The sequence below is a fragment of the Perissodus microlepis genome, chromosome 6 (genome assembly GCF_051167445.1).
Source record: "Perissodus microlepis isolate ML-2025 ecotype Zambia chromosome 6, ASM5116744v1, whole genome shotgun sequence".
Taxonomy (NCBI): domain Eukaryota; kingdom Metazoa; phylum Chordata; class Actinopteri; order Cichliformes; family Cichlidae; genus Perissodus; species Perissodus microlepis.
The window spans coordinates 19,604,354-19,624,066 of record NC_140466.1 but is presented as its reverse complement, the minus strand read 5'-3'; the positions used below and the strand labels follow the sequence as shown (position 1 = coordinate 19,624,066).

General features: G+C 41.9%; 1 protein-coding gene across 1 annotated transcript; it reads left to right on the top strand.

The window, feature by feature from the left end:
• The first annotated feature begins 243 nt into the window (after positions 1-243).
• Positions 244-19,630, top strand: LOC146385544 (putative methyltransferase NSUN7). Its single transcript, XM_084929939.1, has 12 exons — positions 244-406; positions 755-1,009; positions 5,120-5,178; positions 6,980-7,116; positions 7,242-7,394; positions 7,803-7,986; positions 9,760-9,973; positions 10,154-10,297; positions 10,445-10,546; positions 10,659-10,776; positions 13,861-13,984; positions 18,102-19,630. The coding sequence occupies exons 1-12, from the start codon at positions 244-246 to the stop codon at positions 18,996-18,998; spliced, it is 2,550 nt and encodes an 849-aa protein (XP_084786065.1). The 3' UTR covers positions 18,999-19,630.
• The last annotated feature ends 83 nt before the right edge of the window (positions 19,631-19,713 follow it).

Here is a 19,713-nt window from a genome sequence, read left to right as displayed (position 1 = left end):
TGCACTACTTATCTCATATTGTATTTACCAAACTGCAAGTTGCAAGAGAAAACTACAATTTTCGCAGAACTTTCATCTTGTGAAAAATTAAGCATACAGCATTTTTGCTTTCATGGTAATTTAGAGGGTAAGTAGCAGGCAAATGCTGCTAATTAAATACTCAATTAACTGACTGGTCATCAGTGAGTGACAGCGCCTATATAAAAACAGAGGTTTTGGCAGTTTGCAGGTCAGTATTAACACATGCCAAGGAGAAAAAACATTTGCAATGATTTTAAAGAAGCAACTGTTCCTGCCATCAGTCTGGGAAGCCCAACATTGTACAGTGAGATTATTCACAAGTGGAAAACATTCAAGACAGTCACCAGTCTTCCCAGGACTGGACATCCCAGCAAATTCACCCAAGGTCAGACCGGGCAAAGCACAGAGAAGCTCCAAAAGACCCCCAAAGCAACATCTCAGGCTCTAAAGGCCACGGTTAGCATGTTAAACATCAGTGTTGATAACAGTACAATAAGAAAACGCCTGAACAAGTATGGTTTGTGTTGAAGAGTTGCAAGGAGAAAGCCTCTTCTCCCTGAAAAAGAACACGAAAGCAGATGCAACTTTGTAAAGTTACATTTTTACATGTTTGAATACAGAGCAAAGGAAATCTTTAATGTTATTATTAATACCCGCTTTTAAAAAACAGCTGCCAACAGAAACTAACAATCTCTAACAAACCCGACACTTTTCTCTCTATTCAGATAATCAGCACCGTTCTTGTATCGTCTCTCCAACTTCCTCCCTCCACCTCTCTCGTGCCGCCTTTGTTTTTCCTCAGCCTATCATCTATCTGATCAGGTTTACCTACAGGCTGCAGATATTTTCCAGCAGCTGTGTAGAGACAAGCCAGCCAGCCAACATCAGCGTCTACATTATGGAAAAAAGACGGAAACATCGCTGCTCAAGAGCGGGGACAAAACCATGGAGAAGCATGTGTTCCAGCTCGCCTTTAACACACTTAAATGTAAGATTACAGTGAACAATTTAGAATAGCGCACCATACTTTAACCATATTTAGTTTTATGAATGCAGATGAACTGTACTGTATATCCAGCATGGAGGGAGCCCACTGGTGGTTAAACATAAAGTCAGGGGGAAATTAATTTGATCCCCTCTACTGCCACCTCTGAGGACTTTACCCAACTCCTAGGGATAAGGCAGCCTTATCTTTATAATGAATAACAGAGGAGAGCAGCATATGTCAGCTCCAATATTCACTTTCTGAATAGCATCTTCAACTGCAGGCAGCAGATTAAATAATATATAGTCATACATTTCATTTCTCCACGTGACTGCAAATTGCTTGAGTGGAAGTGCAGTAGATGTCTGTTTGGGAGGTGATAAGAGAGTGCATGTCATGGGCAGACACACACGCACACACACATATAAATTCACTTTAAAAAGCCACAAGTGCGCATATAGTGAAAAACACAACGTTTTACATACATTATTTGACCATTTAGGTGGCAGCGAGTTTTTCCAGATACCTGTCTTTTCTTTTTGGTTGTCCACAGCCACCTACAATGTAGGTAAACAGAATTTCTTCTGAATATTAAAGCGCAGCATTTTGTATTTTTGCAATAAACAGTTTGTAAAACACGCATCATTGATTCTCTATGACAAAACAAGAAATAATCATCCTGATTTTGAACATAAGACAGCATAGTGACTAAGTGTCACTACCTATTTAAATGTTCTGTAAAGTTCCTTATATAGGTTCATCCTTCACTTTAACTCGTGATATATCTAGAGACCAACATGGTGCAGTCGTTTGATACTATGTGAATCTGTTCCCATGTCGCCATTTCCAGAATGGAGGTGTGTCAGTGTCACTATGACAGAACCAGCTAATCTTAAAAGGCTTGTTTCTTATGGGTAAAACATGGTTACATTTGACTGGCAACTTGTTTGGTTATAGAATGATTCTGGGTAGACATCTGCATCTAAATGATAAATCTCCTATACTGTGTAGCATTTAGGCTACTTTAGCCTTCCCACTATTGGTGCACATCTGCAAGCCACTTTACACCCCACCTCCACTCCTAGATCCCCCTTTTCTTCCAGACTTTATCAGTCACATCTGTTGTCATCTCTGTACCACCAAATATAAAATTGCTCCAGATGAAAATGGCAATATCATGACCACAGCAGCCTCGACTGAAACACATTTATGACATTCATATGTATCTGCATGTAAAGGGAATTCCTGTTTTAGTGTGTATTGCATAGTGAACTTGCACAGGTCTCTGGACCGCCACAGAGCATAGCAAACACCCCCCCTTCAGTTCTTGCCCAGCAACACGAGTAAAGGAAGGGAAGGGGCAAACAGATAGGGTTGGCGAGCTGCTTTTGAAGTGTTGCTGCATGTTGCATTTTTCATTCACTGGATAGAATTCTTTATCATGAAAATTGCATGAATATCTATGAATGGAATACAATATTTTTAAAAAAAAAAGGTTTTTCAATATTAAAAAAATGAATACTGAAATCCTACAGAAACCAGTTCCAGATGCCACACACACACACGCACACACACCAACAACACACCAACATGCAACATACTCACTCTAAATTTGGGTATTGGCATGGTTTTTGCCACACAGAGCTGGTAACCATAACAGAGCATTTGGCAGCTTATGAGGCAGATATTCTCTCAGGAGGAGGTAGAGACAAAATTAGAATTAAAAGAGGTGAATTTGGACTTACATTTGTCAGCTTATCAGAGGCACGACACCAGCTGAACACTAAACTTTCTGCATTCATTTTTTTAACCACCTGGTACCGTCTTGCTGACAGAGCTCAACAGTGACTGAACACTGTTTTAATGGCTCCAGTTCCAAAAGTGATTTTCTGGAATAAGCATTTACTCCACTGACAATGTCTAAAGTCCTTATAGAAAGACTTTTAAGCCTTGAACCAACCCAACCAGTTATGACTCATGGCAGTGAAAGAGATAATTTAGATCAAAAAATAAAATGAGGCAAAAGTTACAAGACATGTCTACATAATTACTGTCTGCATAATTGTCTACATAACTACCCAACCTATAAGCAAAACTATCCCAGATTTCACAGGAAATGAATTCCAGCCTTGTCGGATTTAATGCTTTTTGTGTTGTTTAATAGCTTTTGTTGTTTGTGTGCACTGAAGTGTACACAGACTTACACATTTCCATGGTAACAGCAATCACAAATGTCACTGTTTCAGTTCAGTACTTCTTTCATGTGAAAGCGCAAATAAAATGCAAACACAGGCTTGTGGTTTCCACAGGAGCTCGCAGTAAGTCTACTTTGGATGCTCACAAAATTATGGCTCATAAACAGGTTTTTTCCTTCGTTTTACCACCGGAACCTTTCTGTTGAGCTCTCATTGAGTTCCATTTGCCATAACCTCATGATACTTTAGCACTATTGTGTTTTCTGCTGAACAGGAACACTCGTTTCCAGAAATAATTTTCTCGTTACTCTGAGCAATTTCTTGGCAGCAGGGACAGACTGACAAGATAATTCAGGCTGGTTATTTGACTCCATCCCAGGCCACTTAAACTGACACTATGTGTTATTTAATACCGCCTCCATATCATAATTTCTGCTGCGTCTGTTATCCCTGTATTGTTGTTGTTGTTCCTGCATCATCGTATGTAGCAATGTTGCAACTGACCAATCACATTGCTGTGATGTCATAGCTTTGCAATGTGGTCAGGGGAGTGAACAGCATTTCTTTTTTTTAGAAAACTAGTGGAACAAATGGTAAGCATTTCAAGTGTTTTATATATATCTATATGTATATTTCAATAATAACTATATTATTAATGAAATGAAGCTGCACCAATCAGATGTTCTAACATCTCCATCACCACTGGTTGAAATGCAGCCACAAACAATAACAGAGCCTGTTATTGTTCTGTTTTTAAATATTACTTCAACTGGATATATGGGAATGATTCCTGTTTTTGCAGCATTCTGCTAGAAACAAAGTGCCTTGAGACACAATTTAAAATCAGTGCAGGGCTGGATTCTTGGAAGCAAAATTAAAAGAAGTGAGGGGTGGCTCCAAACCTTTGCACAGTACTCCACGTGTGATTAAAGTGTTTTCAGTAAACTGTTTTTCCATGTTTAGCAACAAAATTGTGTCCAAAATAAAAGTGAATACGTGTGTAGACAGTTGTCTGCATCCATAAGTGTACAAAAGGAATAACTGAACATTTTTTAGGTTATTATACATGTTATTATATGTGTTATTACTCCCCTCAGGCTGAAATTCATGTTTGTCTGAAAGTTATTTGGATTAAAAATGCAAAGCTTTGGGACAAAGAGCCTCTGAACCCTAGTTTTCAAGGTTCAGGCTACAGGTGAACCCTCAAAAACCCTCCAGGAATACACTAATCAATGCACATACTAATTTATAAAGGGACCCAGTGACTTACAAAACAAATAGCCTGCTTGTTTTAAACAGAGATATGCAGTAAGCTCAAGGATTTTTGTTTAGCGTTTTTCATTTTTAATTAACTCTGATGGGCACTTTAGCATTTCTTCTTCATTCTTCCCCCCTCTTGCTCTCTCCCTCCTGGAACTCTTTATTCCCAAATTCATTATACCAAAAGTTGTTTTTTTTTTTTACTTTATGTGTAAAGTAGCAAGTAGAGATTGAATGACTCATACTGAGTCTTTTTAGAGGTCCTTCTACTCATTCCTGCGCTCTACTAATGCTGCTCAAATTCACCGTCAGGGCACAGGGAAATATCCCAGCGTCCAACACTGACTGACAATGACTTTGCAGGCTCTGGCATCTGTAGTTCTGACTCTGAATCAGAAATGATTGTGTATTAACTAGAATAACAACCAAAACACAGTTGCTGTTAGCATATCAAAAAGACACATGACCTTGGTTCAGCTGAAGACAGAGCTTCAAGATATCAGCAAATAGAGCCAAACTGTCTATATGACTAAACAAGTGACAGAGTATGATTATCCTCCGCTTTGATGGACACTATGATTCAAATTTCTCTTAATTCATTAAAATTCAGCCGATGTTTTCTTCCCTTTGTTCATTAACAACTTTGTTTTCCTCCTAGATCAAGATTTACTCGAGGACATCATCTCCGACAGCTGCTTCCATACTTCGCAGCATATTGTGAGTCCCACCAGATTTTACATTTGGGTGTTTACAGACTCAAATCCAATGTTTTTTTTAAAAAAAAGAAAAAAAGAAATACGCTCACACACTGAGTGTGTGAAACAGTCTGGGAGTTATCTGTCTTCAAATGAAGTGTTTGTGGCCGTATGAGCGCGATTCATCCGAATATTGCGGAATGATAGCGAGGGAGGCAGGGACGCAGTTAAAGGCCATTTGTATTCAGACGTGTACATGGTCTGGCTGGTTATAGGTGGCAAGTGATACACACAAGGGAGAGGCAGACGCACTCTCTCTGACTGGGAACCGTAAATTACGCTGTGAAACACTGCGCTATGACACATACGTGGATAAGAGACTCGCTCCGCTCGTGCGTGGCTCTGTGTGGGAATGATAAGTCGAGGGAAACGCAGAGAATGGGCTGAGGCCGTTAGTCTGCGAGTGCGACTATAAAACCACCACACAGCTCTTTATAATTCAACACACATCCTTACTGCAACATACATATTCTGCCTCCCGCACACACACACACACACACACACACACGCACAACCTGACAAAAAGAGTGCGTGTACACAGCCATAAGGAAGAGTGCAGACGGACGTGCTCATCATTTTTACTTTACTCTTTGGTGATCATATATTCCTGTTTTGAAGAATGAAGGGAACCCTTAACTTCAGCTTTTGTGAACATTTCACTGCCTTCTAACTCCTTTGTTTGGTTTTCTGGTTTGAAACGTCACCGTTTTGACTCAGTGTGACACAGTGTTTGGATTAAAGGGAGGCTCAGACCTCTCAGTAGAGAGCTGAGCTTCCCCTCAAGCTACAACATTTTGAGTCAAAGGGCTAAAACAAGAGAAATAAATGCCCAGAATGTTTTTAAAAGAGGGCAGGATTGTCACGGCGAGTGAGATGAGCCGTGTGGAAAATGGAGGATCCAAACGCAGGCACTTAAAGGTGTGATGGTGGTTTATTAAACACAAAAATAAAAATGGACAAAAGGCGAACCGAACAAAAACTAAACTAGACTGACTACAGAACACGAACCTGAACATGAATGAAAGCGAGCAGAAACAGATGGCGGTTGACAGTAGAGAAACACACAGATGAAGCAGGGTGGAATACACAGACGGACCAGCAACTACAATGACAGAGGACACGACTTAAATACACACAGAGAAACACAGGGGAATTACACACAGGTGGTGGACACAGCTGGGAATAATCAACAAGACGAGACAGAGGTAAAACTGAACACACTCACATGAGACGCAGACCTTCACAATAAAACAGGAACAAGAAACCATCACACTAAGACGCAGACTCGACATCGAGAGACAGACAGAAAATGAAACATGGAACTAGACAAATACTAAGCAGACACAACCGAAGAACAAATCCTAAACACAAACAGAAACTCTAATAATAAACATCATAATCATCATTAACACAACAAGAGAACAAGAAAACAATCCCTGATGCAAACTTAAACCAAAACATAATAAACTCAAAATACTGGGTAGAAACTGACCCAGAACCGTGACAAGGATGTTACACAGTGGTGAACAAGGCCCTGTCCAATTTTTTTGAGATGCATTGCTGCCAGTAATTCAAAATGTGCTGATATTTTTCTTAAAATAGCACATTTTCTCAGTTTACTCATTCTAAAATATATTTTTAAAATATAAAATACGGTTTTATAACATTTGCCCAGCGTTTTTTGTTTTTTTTTGCCCATTTTTGCACAGCAGTCCAATTGTTTCAGGACTCAGCCAGTAATAAAGCCCTGCAATGTTTTTCAGTCTGACGACTTGCTGCCTTTGGCGATGGTGATGCTGTTCGACTTTCAGGACAAAAAGTTTTCTCCGTGTGAACGTCCAACGATAGAAGGGCAAGAACCCATCCAGGAAGTCAGGAACCTGGAGAAAAGTCTGCACAGGTGTGTGTGCGAGTGTAAAAGTCACATGCGAACAACAGAAGTTTATTTATGCATATTTATGCATAACCAAATAACCAAAACTGAATCAAAGAAACATGAAAATGGGCTCTGCTGTGTTTTTACAGGTGTAAGACCAAGCTGGCTGCCTCTCTAGCTCGCTGCAGAGTGAAGCAGAATCTGCAGAGTGTCTCCTGCTTCCTGTCCGACAGTGTCAGGACCAAACAGCACCGAGCAAGAGGTCTGCCACTGTGCGCATGGATCGATACTCTCAAGATCAGGTAGGTGCTAGTTTCAGCATGATGGTCCCAAATTTATTTCTTTGCTGCACTGAAACAGCTCACAGCAGCCATTGTGTTTCATGGTATGTTCAAGAGCCCAGACATGGCCTATTTCAGTATTAATCTTCTGGGGTTGAGTAATGTTTGGGAGCACACTCTGTTATGTGTAAGTTAAAGTGTAATAGAGCGGCTGTTTATTAAACTCATTGTACACTGTAGCCTTAAGGGGACAGGTTGGGTTTTTTTTTTTTTTTGGCTTAATGCAGCATGTGTTTAATGCCTGGTAAAGTTTACTGGTGGTTAAAGCAGAATACTGACATTAGATCTGTATTACAATGATCTAGTCTCCTGTATCTGTACCTGGTGATGTGTGTGTCTCTGACAGCATGTTTTGTCCTCTCCCTGTAGTCTTGACGAGATGTGTGAAGCGTTACAAAGCGCTGGTTTGTGTCAAGCGGAGAACGAGACTGAACTCGTGGAGTTCACGTTCTGCAGGGACCCCCTCTGTCCCGACACACTCATCTTCTCGCAGCATCTTCAAGCTTGGCTCCAGCACAGCAGCCTCACCGCCACACGTGTGCTGAACATACAGGTAGAAATCTGGGTGTGCCTATATTTGAGTCTTAAGAGCTTGAAAAGAAGGTGAGAAGACTTCGTCAGAGGTTTTCGGAAGACATGTCAACTTTCATCCAAGAGGTTTCTTCAGTATTAAAAATTAAAGGTGGAGAGTCTCAGGTATTAGTCCCTTAGGAGGTGGCTGTTGACTCGCTGTTGATGTGTAGCTGAGTCTCCAGAGTGTACTTGCACTTAAAGGTCAAAGGTCACTCTTTCAGGGATGGCAAAATGGCTTGATAGAGGAATATAAGTGACCATCATCGAACAGAGGTGGTGGCTTAGGACACCTGCTGTCACCCACCTACAATTTATGTCTTGAGATCCCTTACCAGACCTCAACCCCCACTCACACTACGCATCAGGTGACATAAATAGTTCACATGATTGGGTGGGGCATGGTCTGACAGTGCTTTCCCCCAAAACCTCTGGTGATAATGACCCCTGCCTTTTTTCACCCCTAGTGGGGTGGGTTTCCTTCCTTTCAAGCTCTTAAGGCCACCATGACCAGGATAACTGAGAACCTGTTTTCTCTGGGGTGAGCACTTGAACATAACCTTAGCAAACTAGAGCAAAGAGCGGGGAAGAGTGCTGAGGTGTTCTCACACGTAAACTCAAGACAACATCAGGCGAGTCAGGTCAGAACAAAGTAGCACACAGCAGGAGATCTTTGGGATTGGGCACATTCTCACCACTGGAAGTCTTTAGTTTAGGTGAAGATGCTGCCTGAGACGTGGGAGGTGTGGATGCCACAAAGCCACATAATCAGACAGTTTGTAGTAGAGAGCTGGCAGATTAAAGCCCCTCAAGTGACTCGACCAGGATTTATGTTTTCAAGCAGTGGTGCTTATTGGAAAATGCATACAGACTAAATTAAGTCTGAGGAGTGAAGCCTTTGCAGATGTCCTTTAAATCTGCATTCTTTCTAATGATCAGCAGCAGGAACCTTCTCTGGAAGCAGAAGTCTGTCAGACTGCATAAAAGTCTATGAGAAGATTGAAGCTATCCCTTACTTGATTTACCTTGGTAAATGCTTTCTTGATGGATGTATGGTCTCAGAAAAACCTTCTGGTATTATTTATTACTGCCTGATGGGAGTCCTTAGTTTCTCAGTCAGTTCTAGTTATAACTGTGAAGTCTGGTTTCAAAGAACAAGATGGTGATGACCAACAGCTGACGTCATTCTTAGAGGGGACTAGAGATCTGCTTGTAAATCTGAAAGATTTAAAGTGAGAGCTGAAGGTAAGAGTTAAAAGCGAAAAAGGATTCAGCGAGAGATAAAAATCACTGCATATATTCAGTTTAAAGAACAGCAACAGTGGAAATCCAGCTCACTCACTGTTTTTGTCAGCTTTTCTATTGACGGTCATTTTAGGTCCAGATTTTTCAGATCATTACAAACACGTGCATTTAGTGTGAGCGCTGCGTGCTCCTCTATAAAAGACTTAAATTAAGAAGGAAAAAGTTACAGGAATCGAAATCAGCAGAAAGAAACACACTCAGTCTGTATGAAGGCTGCCTAATAGTCTTTTTCTAGGTGGAAAGCATTTCACCGCTGTGCGATAAAGTGCAAGTTTTGGCCTTTGATCCAGGCCGACTTCCTGTTGTGATGTCTGAAGTCTTGAGTTGAATGACTTGAATTCGATTAGCTGCACAGCGGTCTGTAAGTCCGGAGGGTCCAGCTTCTTTAAGGAGAAAGTAGTCCACCGATCTTGTGTGAATAGCAAACACACCTGTCTGTCTGTCTTTGTAGGACAGGAGCGTGTGCGTGGCAGCAAGTGTGTTACGCCCCCTGCTGTTTGATAAAAACGACGTCCTGCTAACGGGGGCCTTCTCGGCCATGACCGTGGCACACGTGGCTGTTGTGGCTGCTGCCCGCTCGGTCCGAGTGCTGGTGTGTGGCGCTGATCACAACCCCTCACACAAAGAGGAGATCCAGGAACTGCTCACACAGATGGACTTAAAAAGTGAGTGACAAACACTTCAGATTTACTGATCTGTCCTTGTTGCTGCTGATGTCGCTGTATTTGTCCTTTAAGCTTTAACATTCATGAACCCTAACCCTGAGTTTTGAATATTACATATGCTGGCAGCACAGTGCCAACACTAATCCGATCACTCACATGTTGCTCTACATCCTGATGTAGACGTTCGTGTCCTGTCACAAGCGTTTTACGGTCTGGATGACGGAGATGCCACCGTCCAGCGAGTAAAGGTCATCATGGTGCTGCCTCAGTGCTCGTCTTCTGCCCTCAATGACCCGGTGCCCGCTATCCACAGTGAACATGGAGGTAGGGAAATATAAGAGACCCCAACCTCCTGTTTCAATGAGTAAACATAATATATGTCGTTTTTTTTTAACATTTGAATATTATGCAGTCATGTCCAAGTAGAGTTAAACAAGGGCAGACGTTAAACAGGTTCTCCTCTGCTGACAGACTGGGGTCTGCTGCCAGATTTGTCCCATGGTTCTGTTTCCAAGAGAAAAATAAACTCTCTGACCGCCCAGCAGGCAAAACTGCTGGCACACGCTCTCACCTGTGAGTAAATACCAAGCACACACACTTTTCACCAACCGAGCTACAACTTAAACACGTTCTGTATTTTTATTCCTGTTGGTAAAAAAAATCATTTATTTCCTTCATTCATCAGTCCCAAAAGTTCAGACTGTGGTCTACTGCACACGCTCAGTGTATCCTGAGGAAAACGAACAGCTGGTGAAGAGAGTGTTAGAGAAAACACACACTCACCCCAAACTGCTGCCCTACAGGTACAACAAACACACTCGGCACACATGCACCATCTTTATACAGTTGTCTGCTTAATAGGCATTTAATCCTTTTAGTCATATATAAATATAAAGTACTTTTTTAATCCACAGGCTTAAACAAACACAAGCTTAATGAGGAACCTACAGGGCAGTGTAACAGGAAACAGGAGGCACTTAAACCATCTCAGATACTTTGTTTAATTTGATGGTCCTTTTTTTTACTTTTATCTTTTGGCATCATTCGTTAATTTCCACAGCAAATAGAAATGGGAGCAACAAGCAGCCCATCTTCTTTTCTAGGGCTCACTGTGCAATAACCACAGAAACCAAATGTCATTTCAGCTTTTTTAAAGCTAAACTGTTCGTTTTCTCTTATTGCAGCTGGATTATTATCTCTGAGTCCAAACACAGATGGTAGGACAAACCCTTGCATGGGGCTCATGTGAGCAAAAACTCACAAAAGCTATCAGATAAAGCATGCTGACATTGATAAATTCACTTTATAAGCTTGGAAAGCATGTGATTCCAGCGGATACGGCGGTTTGGGTCACCATTCCTGTGCACGGATTTCAAAATAACCTATTATTTTTACCTTTCTATAAGAGAGTGTGTGTGTAAGAGAGAGAGTCTGTCAGCAGGCTGATGACAGTCTAAAGGATCAGCTGCTGTTACCGGTGGGCCTGAGATTAATCCCGCAGTCGGGGTAAACGGGGCGGAGAAGATTTCAGAGCCTGTTTCATGCCTGCTGCTCCACAAAAGTCATTTCCTGCCATCCGTCCGCTTAAAGGAATCCAAATGTTATTAAATCAGCTCACATAAGCTCTTTTATCAACTTGCGTTAGGATTTTAGGCACATGTTTGATCTCTGTGTTTCCAGTATCTGTTCTGTGAAAACACAGATGTTTCAGTTGTTTTTACAAGGGATGACAGTGGACTGCAAACACCACTGCACTTCAGCGAAGGTTGGAAGGAAGTAGCGATCAGTACATAGCCAGGTTTTTGACACAGTTTTTGTATGTTTGCCTCCACAGTGGATTTGAAATCAAATGGTAAATGTGTGATTGAAGCACTGACTTTCAGCAACTTGCATTAACTGTTTAGGAATGACCGGCACATTTATACACAGTCCACAGAGGCTCGAATGTACTTAGACAAGTGACGAGCAGTTTCATTGCCAGGTGATGTCTGTTCCCCTGGTATTTCATGACAGTGTTGAACTTTGTATTTTATATGAGGCCCAAAGAGATGTCAGTGCAAGTGGGCGAAGCCGTCATTAGGCTGAAAAGCCATAATAAACCTATCACAGAGAGCAAAAACATCAACAGAGGCCACAACCTGGTATGTTCTTAAAAACAAGGAAATTCCTTTAGCCGGCTCAGCAACACCAAAAATTCCTGAAAGACCACAGAAGTCAAACAAAGTGGGATGATGACAGAATACAAACAACTCAAGAACGCTCTGAGGGAGGCAGGTGAGTCCTTGTAAGGATCTACAATCAAGAGATGTCTCCATACAGACGGTTTATGACAAACAGCAAATCACTGGTTACACTGAAGGACTGGACGACCTGATTAGACTTCAGCAGAAAACATCTAAAAGAGCCCACACAGTTCTAGGAAAACAGATTCTTTGGACAGATGAAACCAAGATGAACTAGAAGAGAAATATAGAAAAGGAGGGGAACTGCTTTTTCCCCCCAGATAATGATCAGATTATCAGCATATTGACATGTGCATGTATGGCCGCCAGTGAAACTGGGTCATTAGTGTTTATTGATGCTGTGACTGCTGTGATAGAAGTAGCAGGATTTATTCAGGGCAGCATGGTGGTGCGGTGGTTAGCGCCGTTGCCTCATAGCATCACGGCCCTGGGTGTTTGCCATAGGTGCGAATGGTTGTCTGTCTCTGTGTTAGCACTGCAGGAAACTGGCGATCTGTCCAGGGTGCACCCTGCCTCCCACCCTATGGTAGCTTGGATAGGCTCTGCCCTTCTCATTTAAAATGAAATTTGTCCAGTTAATGCAATACTTTTGTTAAACCCTTCAAATTAAAGCTAAAAGTCTGCACTTCAGTCACGTCTTTACTGTTAGATTTAAAAATCCTCTGTGTTGGTGCACAGAGGCAAAACTGCAAAACCTGGATCAATATCAGCCTAACTGTACATTCTGCTTCCACACATGTGACTCCAGTCATGTAACTTAACATGTGAGCTCACAACCCATTATAAAAGCCCACGAGCGTAGTTTTATCTTAATAGCTTTTAGTGGAGATGAAAAGTTGCCCCACCAAAAATCTGACTGTGTGTGTAAACACTCGACATAAAGAGCACCTTGCTTTCACAATCAGCATTGCATTGAGAATTTTAATGCGAACGAAGGTCACATCTGCACATCGTCTCCATATTTCAGCAAGATTTAGACAGCGCTTGGTCCGCTGAGATTTCTCATTCAACATTTCCTAAAATATTGAATCCTGAAGGGAACTTGGACCAGAAGTATGGCCTGACAGCAACAGCTGCGAGGCCCGTAAACAAGACTGTCCTTAGGCTGTGAACAGGACAATCTGTCAAGAGACACCACGAGAAGCACCTGATGAGCCACCCACTCCCATCCACTTACATACAGGAAACCTTTGTGCCTGTAAACTACTGCACTGACACTGAACTGCAGGATGCCCACGTACTGTTTCATGTGACTGCTGTTGCTTGTATATCAAGTAAAACTACTAGCAACATTATTTGACAAAGTTTGAAGAAAAGCTGAGGCCGATTAAACAAATCCTGTTTTCTTTATTTGGTTGTCAAAATAATTTATTTCTCTTTGGTTTGACCCCTGCTTTATCAGTAGCTCTTAGGAGGTTTTAGTTGGTATCGTGGCTGAAACAGAAGAAAAACACCCCTATGGTTTCATATTTGATGAACTGTGCAGTGATCATCTTTCATTGGCTCATGAGCCACACAAACTGTTCCCAAGGACCACAACTATGCATCCTGGGCTTACAGTAATCCTCCTCTAAATGCATGTGATGATGACGAATCAGTGTGAAAATGCTTTCTTTTTCTTCCCGTTCTGTACCGTCCCCTCAGGGTGAATGGTCCAATTTTCCCGGACGACTCCTCGTCAGGAGGCGAAGCGGACTCACACAAGTTTTTCAGGCTCGAACCATCGAAGGTCACCAACGGCTGCTTCGTCGCCAGACTGTCCCGACAGGTGAGACGCATGGGAGGAGAAAGCGTAAGATGAAAGTAAGAAGAGAATAAAGGACAAGGCTGCTTTTAAAGGACTGAGATTTTGTGATGTGTGTAGAGTATTTACGCGTGTGCGCGCATGCAATTGCTTTGCAACAAGACCTTCTAGTAGTGCTGAGGCTGCACTTCTTTGCTGTCTGACTGCAGGGAGGTCAGTCAGCTCTGTGAGCCTGCGCGCGCACACACAGTAGGTAGATGTGTGTGTGTGTGTGTGTGTGTGTGTGTGTGTGTGTGTGTGTGTGTGTGTGTGTGTGTGTGTGTGTGTGTGTGTGTGGACCATTGCTCTGTAAAAACACTGCAGCAATATTCCAATATTCCATAAAAATGAGACAAGCTAAAGATGAAATACCTATGAGCCAGTGAAACATTTCAGTACTCGAGAGCCAAGATGAATGGATAATTCTCTGTGTCGCTCTTTCAGCCTTTCCTCCAAGCCCTCAAGCCTTGTTGCATCACCTCATTTGCCCCCTCCCCTTTCTTGCCTCTTGCTGCACTCATAAAAAGAGGGAAAAATACAACAGAAGGAGCTGCTGCTCCTTCGATCACCTGCAGCTCGAAAAATGCTGCAGTGAGGTCCGTAGAGGCACAACAAAAGCTATTCAATCACGTTGGGTTTATAATGGTTTACTCATTTATAAAAATGCATTTATAGGAGTTGAAAGTGATATTTAGTAAGTCCCTACTAACGCTGATCCTTTAAATCTATTGTCATAACAGAATGTTGCAAAAGACAAAGCAGCTTTAAAAAATTTGCTTCTGCAGTGATGCAGATCTACATGGTAAATGTTCACATCTGGAAGTAAACATGGAAAAGATAAAGGAGCATCTTGAAAGCTGAAGGATGAAACGAGTTTAAAACTCCTCGACACCTTTGAGTGCTGAAGAAAAAACAAGAAAGTGCCTTTAAGTGAAATCAGACATTTGACAACAAGAAAAATGACTCTTTATGGAGGCGGAAACGTTAATTGACATGCATGTACAAGTACACAACACACCTGTTTGTGCAGACAGTAAACTCAAACGCTGGATGCTGTAGGACAAATGAGAGTGAGAAGCAGAGCAAACACCACCCGTATAGTCTGCATGTAGGTACTTGTCAGTGTGAACAAGCCAATTCCTTCAGCAGAGAAGCACTGATTTGAGACACGGCTGAAGGATCGGTTAATAGAATAACAGTTGAAATATAGCACATCCTGCACTCTGTTTGTGACCGAAGAGCACATAAAAGTTACCAGGAATCATTCTTAAATTGGTCTTTCTTCCTGGATTTGTCCCACAGACACACACACAGAGTGTAGCAAGAGGCACAAATAAGATATTTGTAAGATATTTGTGTGTGTGTACATATATATATATACACATAATAAAGATCAGGTGATTGATGTGCAGGAAAGGGTTTCATTTAAACGTTCTCATGCAGAATGTGCTGCTGGTTAAAGAATCATTTCTAATCCAAAACGTATCTTTCCAACACAAATGGGCACGCTGCTGCAGACACCTCTGTCCTGTCCAGCTTGCTGCGGTAATTTAAAATCTAATGATCACGTCTAATTGGATTGACGACCACTACAGCGACTACAATGAACACAGAGCTGGGACTGCAGATTTTGTTACACCGAAGAGATACCGCATCGATGCGTGCAGATACACAGAAATGAAGGAACGAGAACCCGTCCTCATAGACGAGGGGACAAACTGCACCTGTTCCACATCTGGGAGGTTGTTGAGCTCTATTCCCCTCTCAAGTATCTCCAGTATTTCCGCACAAATTGTAGATTTAGCATTTTAATTTAAAAATGTAAGGGTGTACACACGACTCAAGGAGCCAAGCTGGAAGCTCTGTGTGGTTATCAGTGCTGTTTTGAGCTAATAGCTGAATAACAATGAAGCTTTTGAAGTGGTCACATTTTCATGATCAATCAATCAACCCGACAGGTGAGATATTTCGGCCTGGACCAAAGTGGTAGACCAATGATCTTGTCACTGAGACTTAAAGTAGACATTTTCATTAGAAAATGATTCATCAGCCTGAAACCTGAAATATTTTATCTGTTAAACACGTGTGACGGGCTGCAATCAGTCATACCGCTCTCCAGTAAACTGTAGTCTTCTGCATTTTACCACCACATTGGCAGCGCAATTAAAGTTCTGAGGCTTATAAATGACTCAAAGTGTACAATGCTGTCAAAGTAAGAAAAATGAAAAACTGCAGAGACAGATTAAACTCTCAGGGGTGAATAGAAAATGCATTTGTAATATTTTTAAGCAGCTTTCATAAGAGAAGAGAAAGTAAATGATGATTCAGAGAGACTGACAGAAAACAGACAGACCGAAGGTTCTGGGAAATTTAATGGGATTTCTTGTTTCTGCTGATGAATACAACCTTTCACTTCTATCCATATAATACTCAGGCTGTAACGTACAAAGTTCATTTGCAGTCCTGTGAAACACTGAGCACGTCCTTTTAGCAGCCAGGTGCTGATAATCAAATGCATTTGATTAAGTGATCATCAGTGATTGTGAGCGCCTCTGTAAAAGCAGAAGTTTGCATAATTTGCTGGTTTTGAGCATTCAGGTGTGTGTTTATGTGGATTTACTTTGAAGCCACAGGACCTGGGCACCTTGCAGTCATGGATTTTACCATGAGCTCCTCTGCACACTGACGTATTCTAGAGTCAAAGTGAGACCATCTGTCCAACAGCTAAAAGATGGCCTAAATCGGGCCATGCAACAGGGCAGTGACCTCAAACACAGCAGCAAAGCTACACCAGCATGACCGAATGCCCGCAAATCTCAGTGAACTGAAGCAGCGTTGTAAATAAGAGTGGACTAGAATTCCCCCACAATGGCATGAGGGAGAAAACCTTTACTTACTCATTACTTTGGTTATTGCTGCTAAAGGTGGTTCAGTACATGACTTAATCGTGGGGTGTACTTAGATTCGCACGAGACTGCAGAGTCTCTGTGCAAACTTTCTTTTCCACAGGGTTATTTGTGTTTCAGTGTGATGGGGAGTTATACATTAAAATGAATGTTGCCAAGGTGACTTCATGAAGTAGTTTTGATCCCTTGAATTTCATTATCTTAGTTTTTGGTTACATAAAAGGTCATGTTTAGACAAGAGTTATTAACTAACACCAACAAGCTTGGTTAGCAAGCTGCACGGAGTATAAATACACACAGAGATAAATATGATCTAATTTGCACAAAGTAACAAGAACTGAGCACAGACTTCTTCAGACCACAAGACAAATTTACAAAACTTACAACATGATAAAGATGCCCCCAAACTCAGAGTTGCCCATTTTTTTTTTATACTGAGCTTCTAATCTGTGCATTTCCTCTGTAACATGAGTCTGTGGCACTAACACACCTTCTAAAGCCAGTCTGGAGTGGCAGTGTGGGAAGGTACACTATGACAATTTTCAGCCCGAGGGCTTGTCAACAAAATTCATCTACCCTGAATTTATCGCTTATCTTCCCTCACCTTTTATTTATGTATTTGACTGGATTAATGGCCCTGAAGCTTTAACGCTGGATGATTTTTCGATTGGTCCTGTGTTTTCTGTCCAGATTAAAAATAGTTTCTCTACTATCCACACGGGATAACCTGTAATTAATTTGGCAATGCTCGTACATCTGATAGGATAAATTTCAGAGAACTTCTGAGTGCAGGTTGGTTATTCAGTACTTAAAGAAGAAAAACTGAAGTTTTACTTTGAGGGCTGGCAAACATTACAAACACATTAGCATTTTTGTTGTAAGCAGGGTATCATTGTGATGATAGCATTCAGTCCAAAACCAGCTGTTTTCTCACATGGGCATAGAGAGGAAACACAAGTGGCTGTAGACTGTGAGCATCCTGGTACCTTTCAGATGATATTCTTTATTTGCTGCCATGATGCGGTGTAAAAGCCTCCTCCCCCTCCTCTGCAGGTTCGCCTTATGGCTGTAGCTCATTTCCACACCATTGTGTTTTTATTGTGTAGATCTCCCCTGTGCTACGTTTCCCCCGAGACCAGTAATTTTAATGCATTGTGGCTTCACATTAAATCTTCAAACTGCTCTTTCTTCTTCAGGCAGATCCTACTAAGGTGGAAACGGTCCAAGATGTGCTGGCAAGGGCGGCGGCAAAGGGCCTCCTGGGCGGAATGATTCCCGAACAATCAAAAGCTGCTAAAAAGGGGAAAAGCAAGAAGAATCGAGCAGCATCAGCCAGCAGCAAACCTTCATCCTCCTCCAGCCTTGAGAGGGAGACGGGAGGAGAGCTGCCAAATGGACGAGATCCAATCACACCTTCAGGAGATGAAGAGGAGAAAGGCGAGGGAGATGGTGGTGAAGATGAGGAGGAGGAAAAAGTGGGCGAGACAGAGAAAGAGGGGGAAAAGAAGAGGAGGGGGCATAAAGGGCGTAAGCGAAAAGGCCATCCAAAGCAAAGCAAGAACACTACTGTCTCCACGCATGAACCTAAAGGCCACAAGAAGAAACAGACAAAGAAAAAAGTCAACCAATCACATCACAAGAGGCGTCGGACGAAAAGCAAACCGAGACGAATACCTCGCCTTACACTAGCTTTAATGTCCTCTGCAAAACCCTCCAACCACTTGTCTCCAATCACGGCTCTGGCACAGAGGATGAGCATCAATCCAGCGTTTAAATCACAGCAGACATTACTCAGCACGCCTTCCCCCGCTGGAAAGCATCCTTCAACCGCTCTTCCTGCCATACCCGCTCCCCACACAGCCTCCACGGGACTAAACACACAGCCTGAAAGAGCACAGGAAACATCGAACGACGCTGCTAAACCAGCAAAAGAGGCGGTCAGAGCTGACAATGTGGGGCTGCCACCAATCTCCTCCACCTCTCTGCGCAGCAGGAGTGGCAGTTCTGGCTACAGGCCTCTGTCTGGGACCCTCAACTCCCAGCAAGGCAACATGTCTACGTCTTCATCCTCAATCTCTCTGCCTGATGTATAAAAAAAAAAAAAAAAAAAAAAGTATTCTCACTGATGTACTAACTGGAATGTACTAACGCCACATCAAGTGCTTTTTAATTATTACAATATTTATTTAAATTATTTTGTAGCCATTTCTGCTGCTTAGATTTGTTTTTTTAAATATATGTGGCTCACTCATAAACTAGATCTTCTAGTAATTTATGTCGACTAATACACAAATAAATTACTACTTGGGCCACAGTGAAGTTCAGTGAAGAGCAGGTTGCAGTATTTGTCAGGTAAATACATTAAAATGCTCTAAAAGGCACCAATGTTAAAGACACAAAGTGTAACTACTGACCTGATTGGTACCCATCTATCAGTCAAGGTGGCCACACAACTGAAAAATGCAGAACTTAACATGATTTAGATGGTTTATCATGTCAAAATTAAGTGCTTGGTATAGCTGTCATGGAGGCCTGGCTTAAAGGTGACATATGCTCATTTCAGGCCCATATTTTCCTTTGTGGGATCTCACGGTTGTTTTACATTCACAGTTTAGAACTGTTACATCACTACAACATTTTCATTTTTGCTTTTTTCCTCCAGTAAAATGATGCACATTTCTTTAATCTTTAGTGATACAAAAACAAAAGGTTTCATGGGAATAAATAACTCTTAATGACTCACGAGCTGCAGACAGCTGGACTCTGATTAAGCAAGAGATCGATCACAAAAATAGCTGCAAACACACA